Source organism: Lethenteron reissneri, chromosome 8 (genome assembly GCF_015708825.2).
Source record: "Lethenteron reissneri isolate LAM-NWPU_2019-01 chromosome 8, ASM1570882v1, whole genome shotgun sequence".
In the NCBI taxonomy this organism is placed as follows: Eukaryota; Metazoa; Chordata; class Hyperoartia; order Petromyzontiformes; family Petromyzontidae; genus Lethenteron; species Lethenteron reissneri.
The window spans coordinates 7,259,442-7,278,243 of NC_083786.1; the positions used below are offsets into that span (position 1 = coordinate 7,259,442).

Below are 18,802 nucleotides of genomic sequence, written 5' to 3' on the forward strand. Positions count from 1 at the left end.
AATATTTTAAGAGCCGCAATGCGTGTGCATACGTACATACATAACTTCACGAAGAAGTCCATAAACAGACACACAGGGCTCCGAAGCCGCAGGTAGCTGACCCCTGGTCTAGTAGAACAACTATTGTTGACTTCCCCACGCATCTGTACAGCTGAAGCTGAATATAAGCAAGCTGTGCAACTGTGCTTATTATCCATAGTGTGCTCGTACCAGAATGTTTCCTTTGACTTTCCCCCCAGCAGTGTAATGTAAGCATGTATGCTGATAAAACTGTGCTTATATACGGTATGCTTATATCCAGTTTATACATTGCTAATTTTAGCTAACGTGGGAAGAATGATACTCATTTGGTGCTCACATTGTGCAGAAGAAATTTAAATATTTTAACCAGAGTAGTAATTCGTTTGATTTGGAATCTTCAGTTTTACGCAGTGAGCATTGTTGTGCATTTGTTATTTTCTCTGCTTTATTTTTCTCCCTTAACCAATGGTTTTTTTACATTCAATTGAATCAGCTTGTCTCTTCTTCAGCATCTAATCTCTTGTGAGAGGTCGTTTTGTTAACGTGCCCACTTCCCGTCAGATGGGAGAAGTGAAGATAAGACATTACTCATTGTCTGTTCAAATACACTTTATCTGTCTGTCTTTCCTGGAAAGCATTTAACTAATTTCCTGGGGTATATGATTTGTAAGGGCAGCAGGGTGGCACCTTGGCCTAATGCCCATTGTGTAGTAAAATTACACAGATACTTGTGCCTCACAGTACGAAGGGCCTGGGTTCGATACCTGACTCCGATTTTTGTGTGCAGTGTGTAAGTTCCTCTCTGTATGGGTTTCTTCCATGTTTTGCGGCTTCTTCCCATAGCTAAAAAAATAGTGTTATTGGTTTTGGCCAAAACATCCCCATGCTGATAATTATATCTGCAAACTGTCATGATCTCTCACAATTCTTCATATGGAGCATTAATTAGTAGGTTGCACAGGAGTCTTTAACAAGCACTGTATTGTGTGCTGGGCTTGCATAAGCATCCCTAATTTTATTCTGCCCAGGCAAGATATTTCACCTGTTGACACCACCTGGGTTGCCAAAATTTAGATAACAAAATGTTTTTAGCCATGGGTGATATAGAAATGTCAAAAGTTTGCAACATCTTAAAGTCATATTAAAACTGCTTTTTGTGTTTAGTTTGTTGTCCTTCCCCCGCACCTCCGATTATCACGGTTGGCTACGTACGGTGCGAAATAAGTTCAACATACATACAAATGTGCTGCTGCTCTGATTACTGCTCTGAGCTACTAATGGTTCAAGTGTAAAGCTCTGCCCTGTAAAGTTTTGTCACTTTACTTGGTGGCCATTTTTGCTCAGTCCATGGACTGTGACTACACCGTCAGGGAGGCTAGTCCACAGTGGAAACTAACTTGTTTCTGTGCGTGTCTCCCGCATTGACCACCCAGGCAACATGAGGAAGCGTCTTCTGATGCCCTACAGGGGTGAGTACGCATGGTGTGCTTGCACCACCTTCTTCAATGTCCATTTCTTTCCCTCTTCTCCTGTGTTTGTACAGCAGTATGTCTCAACTCCAGTCGTAGTGACCCCCATAGCACAAATTTCCACGATTACCAACCATCCCGTGCATTCAGTATGCAGTGGCTTAATGTGAATTAACATTCAGCTCATCAATCTGCCGTGATGATACATGAGGGTTATTTGACCATATTTCACCATGGTGGTCAATGTGGGTTGGTGAGGGGGTGGGGCCCAGGGCCATTTCACATGACTCGCCACTGATGTTAACTGTGGCTGGAAATCGAACTCGGATCTCACCCGATGAACAGCGTAGCGCGCTCACCATTGCGCCACACAATTTGTGGATGTAAAGTCTCGGTAATCAGCACAAACGAGGACTGTGGCAGGTCAAGAGAACAGAAGTTGAGAAACCGTTGTAGATAGTAACTTTGTTTCCCCATTTCCAAACTGAATTGCACATTTGTCAGCGGTTTTTCTTTTTTTTACCCGCAAGGTGTTATTGCCCCTTGCGTGTGATCCATTCTACTGGCTCTGATGCATCAATGACCATTGCGTATAGCTGTGGAGTTGCAGTGGGAAGGCATGTCAATGTGTGAGTGCGTGTGTGTGCGCACAGTATGCGTGTGATTGTGCATGGCTGTGTGAGTGTGTATTTGTCCCGATGAGCGGGTATACCCCTGTCGATTCACTTTTTTTAAAACTTCGAGGCATGAGGCAAATATCAGTGTAAGAGGTGAATTAGGAAAACAAACTACAGTGCGTTGTTGACGTGTGTCGTGCTTAACAGCACCGCTTGAAGGAGGAGGTGCTGTTATTTAACTTGAATCTTTTTTTAGCACTCCTATTTTAAACACCGCGCTATAAAAAACAAATCTGGATCACATCTTACCAAGAAACTCATCCACGTGACTTTAGATGAAACCAAGCCAGCCTGATATAGTGATGAAGATGTTGATGATGTGATAATTGGTTTTTTTACACTTTTATCTGGCACAAAACTGACACCTTTTTTTTTACAAGGAGTCATGTTTGCATTGACCACAATACCTGAGGTCGGAATGCAAAAAAAAAGCACAACTCTGATAATGTATGCACTGTCCTTGAAATTGATTGGTCCACACCCGAGACAGCTTTTCTTAGAGCCTAGTTTCACATGGTGTTGGACCAGATGACGCCAAAAGGCGCACAACTCAAAGACAATGCACCATCAGAGTATGAGAGCTCGGGGTAAGAATTTACACCATTTGTTGCCAGATAAAAGGGTTAATAAACCAATTATCATATTTTGCTACTGGCAAAGGAGGTTCCATTTATGTTGATGTATTGAATGGACTGTATCATGACTGTGTAATTACACTGTAATGTCACCAAATTTTCTTACCAAAAATGTTTCTCGCACACATACTGCAAGAAGTATGCCATAACCTCCAAATCTACAAATGTGTGTGTTTTAAGACCATAAGGCTTTACATTGGGATGTCTACAAAGGTTATGTGACACCTTCAAATCTTCTAGCACCTTTACAATTAAAATGTAAGTCGAAAATAAATTGGCAGTTTTGGCTCAATCATATAAATAGAGCATTAATGTGGCATTTGAAAATGAACAGACTGGGTTTGTGACTGTTGAATATGGAAAGCCATTCATTGGTATTGGGGCCACGAAATTGATTACATTTGTACATGCTGCAAAAGCATATGTGTTGGCCATTGATTATTGGTAAGGTTGCACAGTACACCATTGACTGAAATAAAGACCCATCGCGTCACATAGAGACCCATAGTCTCACATAGAAACCAATAGACTTACATAGAGACCCATACTATACAATACAATGTGATGTGGGTGATGAATTGCACTTCATCGCATTGAAAACTTACGCGACTAATTACTTCTCACGTATGGAGTAGGAGGAGGTAGCATCACATCCATCCATATGTAGCTATGATACAGTTACACGTTGTCCACTGTCATTCAAGATGAGGAAAAGCCCCAGATCGTTTCTTTAGATCTTCAGCAACGGCGTTTTGAGGGACATCGCAATGCTTCACCACATTACTCACCACCGGCTATTGATGTCTCCTGCCACTCTTATGGAGGAGTTAGTCGCACATGCAATTTGTAGTTCTATCAGTTAATTATGGCCCATTGCCTTAAAGATAAGGAGAACATAGCAATTTCTTTGTCAGTTCTTCAATAAGTGCTTTGTTATGGATGTCACATGCTGACAACCACATATCTCTTCGCCGGCTATAGGTGTTTTTCCTGCTTAACCGTGGGGTTGAGGCATGGCTGGATGGTGACGATTCGATGTCTCTTTAAGTGTTGGTGTTATATCTTTACTCTGGCCAGGTCCCTGATAGTCATGTCAACATTTACCGCTCTGTGAATCAGTCGTTACTATTTGGAATATCATTTGTATTAGTTTGCGTTAATTGTAAGTAATACATCCTTTCACATATTACTGTGTTATGAGGCTTGGGACAAGGCTTTACACGGAGATCATCAGTGGATCAATGGGATTTGATGGATACATTCTAAGACGCATGCTTCGGTTGCAGTGTGTCGTGATTTTAAGAGTCGTTTAATCGACGTATTATTGAATAATTGTTCCCAGTTTGTATGGTGGCTTATGTATGCATTTGCCGTAACAATCACACCTTTTTATGTCTAGAAATCACACTTTTGCTTGTATTACTACTAAAGTTACCAGCCTGCACACACCTTTTTGTCTGCTGATTCTCTAATCTTTACAGAAAGTCTTTTGCATCGTTTATCGATGGGCTGGCAGTGCAGATAATGCAGTGGGGAATGGCTTTCCCACACCCTTCTCAAATCCGTCTCTCGTCGCCGCACGCTGTTGACACCCCCTCACTGTCCGTCACCGATTAAGAATTAACGCAGCTAAATGCCCACTGGAGACAAAGTCACCGGTTCGGTTTCGTTTCTTCCAGCGGCCTTCAGTGAAAGTGCCCCTTCTACCACTGAGTTGATTGTCCTTTTAATGAGAATAACCTCTATAATTGGCCAATATTCCAAAGCCATGTGATGTTGAATCGTGCCTATAAATGGAACATCTTACTTTAGTCACTCATGGACTTAATTGCAGCGAAATTTTTCCATTGGTTGTGGCCAAATTATTTAACATTGTGTTGCAAAATATACATGAAAGTAAAATGATATCCGTTTCGTTTTTTGCAGGTCTTTCCAACCATGGACAAGTCAGGCAGTTGGTAAGTGTTCGCTGCTATAAATATTTTTGTAATTCTCATTACGTAAGTTATTATAATAATTATGAGTTATAATATAACTCATGTAATTTTCCCATAATCTCCAGATTATACTATTTCTCCCCTGTATTTTAAAGAAATAGTTGTGAGTGCATCTTATGATCTGGTCAGTGTGTGTTTTATTTCGTGTGTGTTATTCCAGATTTGTATAAAGTTATTGACACCAGACACAAGTTTGGTGTTGGGGGGGGGGTCTTACTTTCTACTCAGATGAGCATTGATGCATTGCTCTCTTCTGTTCCCAGCCCTGAGCCAGATGTAGGCAATTCCACATTCCTAAGATGGGGCAAGTGTATCCACAGGACAGCCACTGGTGACTTCCCTACTAAGTGGTCCTCATTTTTATCGACCCCAGAGAAATGATGGACTGATTCAACCCCTAACTGGCATTTGAACTCATAACCTTGTGATTGCGAACTGCGTATTTTTACTGGTGGCCCACCTGGTCGGTTTAACCAGGTGACAGTCAAGGATAATGATGGAGCGGCAATTAACTCATCATCTTAATTTGTTGCACTCCCCCGCAGTTTTGCTATCCGTCACGTTTTAACTTTCATTTGAATTAATTAACCGCTCGATTGTGGGGGACCGCCTGCTATACTGCTGTGCCAAGTGGCCGGTGAAGTCCGGAGAATACGGTGACGATATTTGGCACCCCCCCCCCCACCACGACTCTACCCGCGTCGTGTGCCTCCACACAGGCGCTGGGGACGCGCCCGTACCTCATCAATGGCAAACCGTACCCGGCCAACGTGAAGCTGCTGAAGCCTGGGGGAATGTCCCTTGTCAAGCGACGACGCATGAACTGGATCGACGCTCCTGACGACGTCTTCTTCATGGCCACGGACGAGACGAGGTGAAGAGCTGTTTGCGTCGCCCGGCGTCTTGTTACCGTTCTCCGGCCGGCAGGACGGGCGCACAGAGGCGCAGCCTCCTTTTAATCGCTGGTTTGTCGCTCTGAGGTTTGCGCAACATTTTGATCGGTTTGGCCGGTTTTTTATTGGGCCACATAATGGCAACAACAGTTGCCATTATGTGGCAGGGACGGCACCACAGCCCTTGTGCCAGGGTAGGTGAAGAATTTAAGGTGCCACTAGTAGGTCACTTGACAAACCAAGGCCTTATGGGTTGACTGATTGCATGAATCTCAGATGAGCAACCACGCATTAACACAACACACACCTATTCTTGGTTCTTTCGGTAAAGTGGCCACTTTTTTCAAATGTTCTTGCTGTGGATTTCACACCTGATGATGATTGCTTGTGTTGCAGTCGAAACGTCGTGAGAATTTGTATTGTTTCATATTTTTATTATTTTATTATTTCCCTTCTACGTGACTTTACCGAAAGAACCAAGAATACAACCACACCTGTTGCTTCTGTCACTTGCAGTGACAGAAATGATTTGAGCGCAGTGGCTACAATTAGAAAATGCGTGTTTGTTGCCATATCAAAGGTATTTCTGTCCAGTACCTAATTTGTGCAGCTAAGATTGTTGTTGTTGTTGTTTGACATTGTTGTGGTTGCGGGCGGCAGGAAAGTGCGCAAGCTGCTGCCTTCGCTCGAGATGAAGAGGGCAGCCCGGCGACCATACAGGCGAATCACGGTCAAACCGCCGCTGGGTCTCGGCCTGCCCTCGCACCTCGTCGCCCGCCAGCCCATCAACGACGAGCCCATCGTCATCGAGGACTGAGAGGGCACGTCGGGGTTGGGGCGGAAGAGTGACGAGGTAGAGCCACAGCAAGCTAGCGGTGGAAAGCGGAGGAGCAGATCGAGGAGGAAAGTGGAGACGAAGAGAGAGGGGGGGGACCCATGTCACCAAGTGACGCGCCCCCCTCTTCACCCCTCTTGCATCCATCGTTACGCCGTCGACCCCAATCACCATCTGCAAGCCCTCCTCAATAAAAAAAAAAGTCCCGGGGATGATGGCGATTTCAGCGGCGGAGGAGGAGGAGGCACCTGAAGAGGCCTGCTAAGAGAACTCACCGCACAAGCGGATTATTGCGTGGCATAAGCCGCTTTTTTTTAAATGGGAGTTTCGTGTAATTGGCTGGATGAGGTCACTCAGTGACGAGGGGGGGAGGGCGCGTGGCCCGAGCTGAGAGCTCGCGTGATAGAAGGAATGAGGAGCGTTGTGGTTACCTAGAAGTGCCGCCCCACACAGACACTCGTGACACGCACGCTTCGCCCACCTTGACTCCTTCACCCTGCCGCTGCCAGCACGTCATGTTATTAGTTCGATTTCTTATTTCGCACAAATAAGGATTTTTATTTTCTTCCCTGTAAACAGGCATGATAGCTTTAGTGTCTGCGATTTATAAACGAAAGTGTTTAGATTATTTTTCTTATTACTTTTCTCGTTTTTTTTTTTTCCGGTTGACAATGTCGTCGTAGCCGCCGCACGCCAATTGCTTCGTAGCCGTTTTCAACGTCCGTGTATCCCCCCCTTAGCGCCTCCCGCCCCGCAGGGGACGTTTGCACCTAGAAAATATTTCGGGGTGGCCTCCTCGGAAAATATGACGACGACGACAACAACGTGAATCGCGTGTGCGGGAACCCTGCTGGGTAGTAGTCCACTTGCCCAGGTGCCTCCGACGTTGTGCGATTTCAGTGAGTTTTGAGTGACTGCGATTTTTGTACTTCTTAATTAAGGGTCTAGTTCCCCTCCCCACCACCAACCCCCTCTTCGCTTCGCCAAGGGTGTTGCCGTGGCATAACGGTTGACACACTCGACTTGCAATCCCAGGGGTCGCCAGTACGGTTTGGTTAGATTTCCTGGCGCGGTAGTCCAAACAATGGTGCAAGCTTCATATATCTTCCTCCTCCCGAATCCCTGCTGCCTCTGGCCATCCAGGGGTATCAATGGGATCACCACGGCTCGTCGATCGGCGGGGCGCGCGTGGTGGGGGTAAAGTGTGGGTACTCCCACCTCTTCCAAGACGCCTGGCCAACGTGGAAGAGTAGGCCAAAACATTTTCTTTAGAGCTCCGTCTAGTGGAGGCCCGTCCACCAACATTGGCGTGAGCAAGTTATAATTGTAGGGCTGCACCTTGACCTGTAGTTCCCTATGTCGATGACCCGGAAATTATTGAGTGAGAAATTAAGCCCTGCACGTAGCGCGCGCTGGGTTCTTTTTGACCGTCAGCGTGACGTTTGTCCACTTGGCGAGAGGTAATCCCCTACCCCCCCCCCCCCCCCCCCCCCAATCGACTCTCCTCGCAATTTGAACCCTCGTAGGCTCGGATCTTTGTCGTGTTTTGCATGAGCTAATGTGGTGGTTGGAGTCGACTCCGATATTTTTGTTTTCGCATCACTCCCGCCCCCACCTCTCCCCCACCCCTAGCTGTCCCCCCCCACCCCAACGCCCTATCTTTACCCCCAAATCTCTCCCATTCCATTCCCTGACTTTTTTGCTAAAGCGAAAAGTGAAGAAAATTTTTCAATCAAGTTTTTTTTGCAAAAAGAGTTGTAAACTCGTTTTTTTTTTACTAAATTTGCTTATCATTGCTTACATATGTGAGAAGAATTACAACTTTCGTCACGGGCTTTGGGTTTTTTTTCTGACGCCCAGACACGTTATTTTCTTTATAAAAAGAAACTGTTAATACTGCATACGATGGCTTATTAGTTTGCTAATATGTACATAAATAAATGTTACCCTAGGTTTAGTTTCTAGCGTGTAATAGCCATTCCACTTTACATTTAAAAAAAAAATTGCTACCGTTGTAATATTTTGGAGTGAAACGATGTGAGGAGAGAGGTCGACTTTTTTGAGACAATAAAAATGCCAATTTGCATTTTGGTGCTAGGAGCTGCAATGGGGAGGTGAGGGTGGCAGATGGGTCATATTTGCATTTTTTAACAAATCTGCGTGTGTACGCTTTGGGATGATGTCACAATACATTCAGCAGACCGGCGCTTTGCCTGTGCTTTGGTTAGCAGCTCATGTGTACCCGTTATTAAGGTTGTACCTCGCGCCATCGCAGTAACAGTGTTACCAGGGCCATAAGCTAGTGTTCATAAGCAAGGTGCGGCAACCTTTTCTCTTTTTGTATGAAGCGTTGTTAAGACGATAGCTAAATTATGCAATTATATATTTCATGTGCATCTTTTTATAGTCTAAAAAAGACCGAGACCGCAGTTGTATTTGTTTATGGGCGGCGATGCGTCCGTTTTAGTAAAAAAAAAACAAAAAAAACCCCAGTGGTACATCTGTGGACACCTCGTCAACGCCCCGCACCTCCATCCCACGATCTTTCAGTGTTAGGAGAATAGCGCCACGCTGTCTCGTACCTCGCTTCCACTGCACGGCGATGCCATGTCGTTCAATTTCCCCCTCGCCAGTGTACTGTCGGACGTCAAACACGCAACGAATGTGTTATTAATGTTCGAGACCCTGGCCCTGTTTGGCACCCCTGATTCGCATGTTTTGTGAGGCCCCCAGAGTATTACGGTTTGGTTTCTGGTTCGGCACAGCAAAAGAATGGTGGAAAATCACCTGTTACCAAGTTGGCCCCCTGTTGGCTTGGCTCTGCTCAGATGTGCCAGTGGAAAAGGGGTCTACGTTATCTAACACGATCAGGACTGAATGACTTGTAAATTATAATTATTTTCCAGAAGGGACCGAAAGAAATAGATTTTGCACTTAATATAGTTGAGTCGATGCTTTTGACTTGGCGAATCGGGAATTGTTTTTTTCATTTGGGCCCCCTCCGAAAATTTTAAGGGACCGGTGGTTCGATTATTTTCACCTGTAGAGCAACGTTCACCGAGAGTTCAAAGTTGTCTCCAGATAAGCACTTACCATCATCAGTGAACCGAGTAATTCCCTCCCATGGAGTGTGACTAAATCTGATAGGAAATGGGTAAAGCCCACTGCTCAATAATATAAATGACAAGACTAGCAACAGTTTAACAATACCCTTCATCCAAGGAAGCATTACTGAGCATTACTTAGCCTCAGTACGTTTGGAGGGGGAGGATCCAGCTGCATTAAGATGTTTGGCCATTTCTTTAATGAGTACTCAGAATTTAGTTCATGTTATTTGTTGCACGGATGGCAAATAATTGGAAAATAAACTGGAGTCACCAGAGAAAACGTACACTTACAAGGGCACAACACTAAAAATTCCATTTACACTGGCCAGCGGTGGGCATGCAATGATTCGATTCTTACGATCACTATGCACGAATTGATCAAATGTGCAAGAATTTGTTTTTTATTTGTATCTATTTAATGCGATAGGGTTTTAAAGCCCTTGCAGCCACGAGATGTGCCACATTGACACTGTTTATTTTGGAATCAAATCGAGGCAGCAGTCCCACTTCCTGTACTTCAATGACTGGCCCTCTCTTGGCCTATCAGCAGTGGCGTGGCTACTTGGTGTGCAGGCGGTGCAATTGCTGCAGGGCCCAATGGTGCCCAGGTGGCAGGGTGGGTACACAGGGGGGAATGGGGGGAGAGCCACGTGGGGAATTAGACTGGTTGCCCCCCATTGAATTCCTTCCACCAGGGCCTATGCCCATCAGATCCGGAGTCTTGCACATGTAGTGTCTGCAGGGGCCACCAACACCACTCACCAGGGAGCCGGATTAAAGGCGATGGCGGTGTACGTACGGCTTCACCACCACCACGGTGATCCTGAGTTCTGTCATAGTCCACTTTAAGTAATGAATGCGGTGGTCGCACTTGTATGTATGTTGAACTTCTTTCGCACCATACGTAGCCAACCGTGCTAATCGGAGTTGCGGGGGAAGGACAACAAACCAAACACAAAGCAGTTTTAATGAAATTAGTTTTAAGTCTAGATTTGGTACCTACCATGCGCACATGTACAACATTTTTTTTGTCAATCCACTGCTGGATGAGGGTTAACGTGCCCATACCGTGCGGCTCGTTCTTTGACCATAATTCTCCACGCTGGTCAGTGCGGATTGGTGAAGGCGGACGTGGAACATATAGTGTATAGACGTGGGAGCGTATAAGTACGGTACAACGGATGGATTTTCTGCTGCACTGCCTCCTGCTGACCAACACACAGCTCCGCAGCTACCTATGACGAACTGGGGTGCATGGTGGGGCGCCCATCCAAGTACTATGCACAGTGGTGGGGCTAGGCACAAGCAACTAAGCAAACGTTTAGGGCCCCAAGTAGCTCAAGGGGCACTAGTTCATGTAAAAATAATGGTGCATCAACTGTTATCTAGAATTCAGCTCCTTATAAAAAAAATTATTGCATTCTAAGAACACTATAATTTAGTCTCTTACCTTCATTATTTAACACAACTGTAATGTGATTGCAGTTGTGTAGCAAAAGTATATGGTCGTGTAACGTACCAAAAAAATATTGCAGAAACAACCCCCTTCCCTTACCCCATGAGTTAGTACCACCACCGGCCACGTAGCTTATCTACCAAGACTTGAGGAGGCTGGGGCGCATTCCGGATTGATTTGATCAGCGGCTACACTTTATAGCGGAGATGGCTGATTGCGAGGTCCTGCGGCTCAAGCTGCGTAGAATTCCGCAAGTCAGATGTCTTACCCACCGAGTTCGTGTGCACAGATTTACATCACAAACTAAGGGGCGGGAATATCAATGATTTCACCACTGGTTCGAATCTCTCCCATCCCAACCGCTACCTGACCCCCCCCCCACATCCTCCACACACTTTACGGGAGGTGTATTGTGACATCTTTGACGAGACACGGTGGAAAAGGTGGAAGCAGTTGCACCCCAACATAAGGTTGCCACCTCTGCGGGTTTAACCACGGACAGTCCGAGAAAATTAGCATTGTGTTCGGCTGCCAGGACTTAAGCCCTGGCAACCCTGATGCCAGGGTTTGCAGTGTGTACATCCCAGTTCTAAATCGACCTCTGCTAATTTGAGAAGTGTATCCGGGTTTGCGCTGTGGATAAGGTGGCAACTATACCCCGACTCCCCCATTGTGAGTGTATACCAGTAGAGCGATTTCAGTTGGTACTATTATCATTTGCGTCCCTCTGTCACACACACACACAAAAAAACGAATACTTTGTGAATTTCATAATGAATCTTTGCTGTTTTGGGGAATTCTTGCCAATAAAATAATACAATCAAGCGATGAAAAACACCATAGCATTTATTATTTATTTGAATTTTAATGACGATGGCTTTGGGAGGTCTTCATCTAGCAGTGGATAGATTGTGACCATTGATGGTGATTGTCGTTTAAAGTATATTTAACATTTAAATGTAAGCTTATTTACATAATCCAGCTATGCATTAAATGAACTATAGTCTGCTTTGGAGGGTCATTGCCTGAAACGTCAGTGCTATACGTTTTTCTCTTTTCAGGCTGTGTTCATTACATTTTTTTACCTGCATTTTATAAATAACAGTTGCAATGCACGACGGCCCATGTTTGTCATTCCACTGCTGAAGGTAAGCCTACCCGCGCCGTGCCGATCATGGGAGGGAGGGGGGGTTGGTTTTGACCATCCTGTGGTGTTCGTAGAGGTGGATGGGGGGACCCTGAACCTATTCCGATATCCCTCGCCGCTGATGTTTGCCGTGGCTGGGACTCAATCTCGAGCTACCGGATTCGGCCAAATTGCTCAAAAGCTTTCCCGTGCTTTTGTTAACATGACAAACCTTGCCTCTGCAACGGGGTTTATTCCTTGTTTATTGGAACGAGTGCGTGGTGGGCAGCAGAGGGCAGTGCGGTAAAACGTTTAAGTTGCGCTGTACTTCTATGCTCTCACGGCGATGTCCCCCCCCCCCCCCGTCTTTGCCAACCCGCACTGACCGGCGTGGTGAAGTATGGTCAAATAAACAGTTCTGTCGCAAATTAAATAATTATCCTGGTTCTTCTCGAGTTCCCACATGGTTTTAAACAAACTTGAAACCACCATCCCCCCCCCCCACACGGCATCGGAAGACCTTCATCCAGCAGTGGAATGACCGATGGCTGAAGTCGTTGGAGACATTTGTAGTACAGACGACAATGTACACACCCACTCCCAAAAACATCTTGTACGGGGCCTTGGTGGAATTGTTGCATTGTGGGACCGTGAGGGATGTTGACGCTCCCTGGGGAGGCCTTCATCCAGCAGTGGATTGACCATGGCAGACGACGATGACGTTGAATTACACCTGCTGCTTAATGGAAAGCCGGCGGTAAGTTCATCTGGCTTATCAAAGGCGCTGGCGTTAGCATTAGCAAGACCTTACGGGGGCTTTATTAAATTAAATTACTTTAATCTTACGCGTCCCCCCATGCCCTTGAGTGTAACTGTGCAGGGCAACCATCGTGGTTTCCCACAGGGTTGCGAGTCCTAACTACTACCAGAACTCGCAGTAGTGGCACTCGCATTGTGTGTGCATTGGTACCGATGTACACACGCGATCCACGTGTCCATCATTCCTGACGCTTTGCATAGCAACATGGAGAGTTCCACATTGGTTAGGACTTAAGAAAGGAATGTCCACTGCTGTAGGAGGAAATCCCCACGTCGTGCAGATCGTTGGATGTTCTTCCGGCAAATAACTTCAGTGGAATCGTAGTCGTCGGAGCATAGAAGTACAGTACAGCAATGATACTGCACTGCCCTCTGTTGTTTTATTGCGCTTGGTGGTCGATGATTCAAGTGCGATATTCAGGCTCGGGTCCCGAGATAGTATCATCATTATGCTTCTTTACACGGGAAAGCCTCTGAGTCTCATCACTCTTTTTTTTGTCGGGTTTTTCGTATATGTGTGTGTGTAGGGAGCGGTGTGTAATCCAAATTGCGTAATTTGCGGATTTTTATTCTTCAAACTTGCCCAATTTGATCCTTGAAGCCGGCACACATTGCCTTATTACTCTTGCGAATTACGCATTTATATTTGTTTTGTTACGCTTCATACACCAACCACAGTATTAATCGGGGCGGCCGCCGAAATCCCAACCCGTGATTCCATTGCAACGAGCGGCCGAATGGGCACCCTGCTCGTTGCGCGGTGCCATCTCGCCCAACGCGGAGACTGGGGACGCATTTTCGAGTGATTTTTTTTTATCGCAGGCAGCAACATTGACACTTCGCTTGAGCTTTGGACACACGGAGTCGTCCGTATTAGCCAAGTACAGGATGTGGTTCGGACTCAAAAGACGAGTATTCACGTAACATTGATTTCCATGTAATCGCCACTCAAGTACGTGTACTACGTGGGTTATACTGGTAGAAACCACCTGGTTCCACCAGCCCACGGGATTATTGTGTCCGTCCCTCCGTCGTGGATCCAAAAATGGGAGGGGTGGGGCTGGGTGGAGAGGGGAGGGTGGGGGTGGGAGGGGTGGGGCTGGGAGGGGAGGGTGGGGAGGGGCTGGGTGGGGGGTGGGAGGGGTGGGGGTGGGTGTATAGGGGCTGGTCACCCCGTGGTGCCCTTATAAAACTCAACGTTTAACCTACTCACGCCGGCTTGTGCCCGCCCTCACAGTCGGGCATATTTGCGGAATACACCACGCCGCCGTTGACCCTGGCCATTGACCGAGCAACCCAACGTTCCTGCCAGCTCCCTCCGCAGGAATGTGTTGAACACAATGTATATTGCGTGGAGACACGATGCGTAATTAATAGTCAGGAGTGGGAGTGAGCTTGCTGTCGGAATATGAGTATACCTTAAAAGTAATCGTCGAAACGTATTGCTACAGCATGATGCTGCGTCTAAGGTGGACCCAACTAGTGACCAACGTAGAAGAAAACAGTTTGCACGTTTTAATTTTTCATTTATTAGGTATTGCCTTGTGAGATGTGAGGCTCTTAACTCGGGTGCAACCGCAACAAACAAATCATGAACAAAGAACATCTTAAAGTGACGTTTCGCAACAGAAACATCCAGGAAAAACTAGTAAAATCTTCCAGAAAAAAAGCACCGTACATCAAGGCTGTGTGCAAAAATCCCAATGGGATGCAAGTCGAACAATAACAACCATAAGACAATTTAGATTAAATTAGCAGGCTAACTCCGTACTTCAACAAAACAAACATGGCTTAATCTTGATTTGACTTTAACCATACGTTTTCGAATATCATCAAAATAAAGAAGAAGACCCGATGCAGGCAGTGATGAGAAGTAAACTGGCACTATTTGGACACACGTGTAGGATGGGCGACAACAGGGAAATTAAAAGTGTGTTGTTGTTGTTCGGCATACATGGAAGGAACCGGAAATAGAGGAAGACCTATCCGAGAACGGCTCGAAGACCACGACCTACGAGATGTGTGCCGGGAAAATGTGAAGTCCTTGATCATATTGGCACAAGACATGAAAGGAGACACAAATGACGAGATGTGCAGGGGATCCACTACACACACTGACACACCACTACACACACTGACACCACCACTACACACACTGACACCACCACTACACACACTGACACCACCACTACACACACTGACACCACCACTACACAAACTGACACCACTATACACACTGACACCACCACTACACACACTGACACCACCACTACACACTGACACCACCACTACACACACTGACACCACTACACACACTGACACCACCACTACACACACTGACACCACTACACACACTGATACCACTTCACACTGACACACCACTACACACACTGACACACCACTACACACACACTTACACACCACTACACACACTGACACACCACTACACACACTGACACACCACTACACACACTGACACACCACTACACACACTGACACACCACTACACACACTGACACACCACTACACACACTGAGACACCACTACACACACTGACACACCACTACACACACTGACACACCACTACACACACTGACACCACTACACACACTGACACACCACTACACACACTGACACCACTACACACACTGACACACCACTACACACACTGACACACCACTACACACACTGACACACCACCACTACACACACTGACACACCACTACACACACTGACACACCACCACTACACACAATGACACCACTACACACACTGACACACCACTACACACACTGACACACCACTACGCACACTGACACACCACTACACACACTGACACCCCACTACACACACTGACACACACACTACACACACTGACACACCACTACACACACTGACACCACTACACACACCACTACACACACTGACACACCACTACACACACTGACACACCACTACACACACTGACACCACTACACACACCACTACACACACTGACACACCACTACACACACTGACACACCACTACACACACTGACACACCACCACTACACACACTGACACACCACTACACACACTGACACACCACCACTACACACAATGACACCACTACACACACTGACACCACTACACACACTGACACACCACTACACACACTGACACACCACTACACACACTGACACACCACCACTACACACACTGACACACCACTACACACACTGACACACCACTACACACACTGACGCACCACTACACACACTGACGCACCACTACACACACTAACGCACCACTACACACACTGACACACCACTACACACACTGACACACCACCACTACACACACTGACACACCACTACACACACTGACACACCACTAAACACACTGACACACCACTACACACACTGACACACCACTACACACACTGACACACCACTACACACACTGACACACCACTACACACACTGACACCACTACACACACTGACACACCACTACACACACTGACACACCACTACACACACTGACACCACTACACACACCACTACACACACTGACACACCACCACTACACACACTGACACACCACTATACACACTGACACCACTACACACACCACTACACACACTGACACACCACCACTACACACACTGACACACCACTACACACACTGACACACCACTACACACACTGACACAGCACTACACACACTGACACACCACTACACACACTGACACACCACCACTACACACACACTGACACACCACTACACACACTGACACACCACTACACACACTGACACACCACTACACACACTGACACACCACTACACACACTGACACACCACTACACACACTGACACCCACTACACACACTGACACACCACTACACACACTGACACAACCACTACACACACTGACACACCACTACACACACTGACACACCACCACTACACACACTGACACACCACTACACACACTGACACACCACTACACACACTGACACACCACTACACACACTGACACACCACCACTACACACACTGACACACCACTACACACACTGACACACCACTACACACACTGACACACCACTACACACACTGACACCACTACACACACTGACACACCACTACACACACTGACACACCACTACACACACTGACACACCACTACACACACTGACACACCACCACTACACACACTGACACACCACTACACACACTGACACACCACCACTACATACACTGACACACCACTACACACACTGACACCACTACACACACTGACACACTGCTACACACACACTGACACACCACTACACACACTGACACACCACTACACACACTGACGCACCACTACACACACTGACGCACCACTACACACACTAACGCACCACTACACACACTGACACACCACTACACACACTGACACACCACCACTACACACACTGACACACCACTACACACACTGACACACCACTAAACACACTGACACACCACTACACACACTGACACACCACTACACACACTGACACACCACTACACACACTGACACACCACTACACACACTGACACCACTACACACACTGACACACCACTACACACACTGACACACCACTACACACACTGACACCACTACACACACCACTACACACACTGACACACCACCACTACACACACTGACACACCACTATACACACTGACACCACTACACACACCACTACACACACTGACACACCACCACTACACACACTGACACACCACTACACACACTGACACACCACTACACACACTGACACAGCACTACACACACTGACACACCACTACACACACTGACACACCACCACTACACCACACTGACACACCACTACACACACTGACACACCACTACACACACTGACACACCAACACACACTGACACACCACTACACACACTGACACACCACTACACACACTGACACACCACCACTACACACACTGACACACCACTACACACACTGACACACCACACTACACACACTGACACACCACTACACACACTGACACACCACTACACACACTGACACACCACTACACACACTGACACACCACCACTACACACACTGACACACCACTACACACACTGACACACCACTACACACACTGACACACCACTACACACACTGACACCACTACACACACTGACACACCACTACACACACTGACACACCACTACACACACTGACACACCACTACACACACTGACACACCACCACTACACACACTGACACACCACTACACACACTGACACACCACCACTACATACACTGACACACCACTACACACACTGACACCACTACACACACTGACACACTGCTACACACACACTGACACACCACTACACACACTGACAAACCACTACACACACTGACACACCACTACACACACTGACACACCACTACACACACTGACACACCACTACACACACTGACACACCACTACACACACTGACACACCACTACACACACTGACACACCACTACACACACTGACATACCACTACACAGACACACCACTACACACACTGACACACCACTACATACACTGACACACCACTACACACACTGACACCACTACACACACTGACATACTGCTACACACACACTGACACACCACTACACACACTGACACACCACTACACACACTGACACACTACTACACACACTGACACACCACTACACACACTGACACACCACCACTACACACACTGACACACCACTACACACACTGACAC

The 18,802-nt window shown here is 46.7% G+C and overlaps 1 protein-coding gene across 5 annotated transcripts in view; it reads left to right on the forward strand.

Moving 5' to 3' along the window:
• The window catches only part of LOC133362258 (metastasis-associated protein MTA1-like), a 63,117-nt gene extending 51,202 nt beyond the window's left edge, over positions 1 to 11,915 (forward strand). For all 5 annotated transcript variants that reach the window (XM_061581183.1, XM_061581189.1, XM_061581204.1 and 2 more), the window contains exons 17-20: positions 1,455 to 1,490; positions 4,729 to 4,760; positions 5,519 to 5,673; positions 6,353 to 11,915. In XM_061581183.1, the coding sequence (XP_061437167.1) occupies positions 1,455 to 1,490; positions 4,729 to 4,760; positions 5,519 to 5,673; positions 6,353 to 6,509 (380 nt within the window). In that variant the 3' untranslated portion in view covers positions 6,510 to 11,915. The remainder of the gene's footprint in view (positions 1 to 1,454; positions 1,491 to 4,728; positions 4,761 to 5,518; positions 5,674 to 6,352) is intronic.
• Positions 11,916 to 18,802: the final 6,887 nt, after the last annotated feature.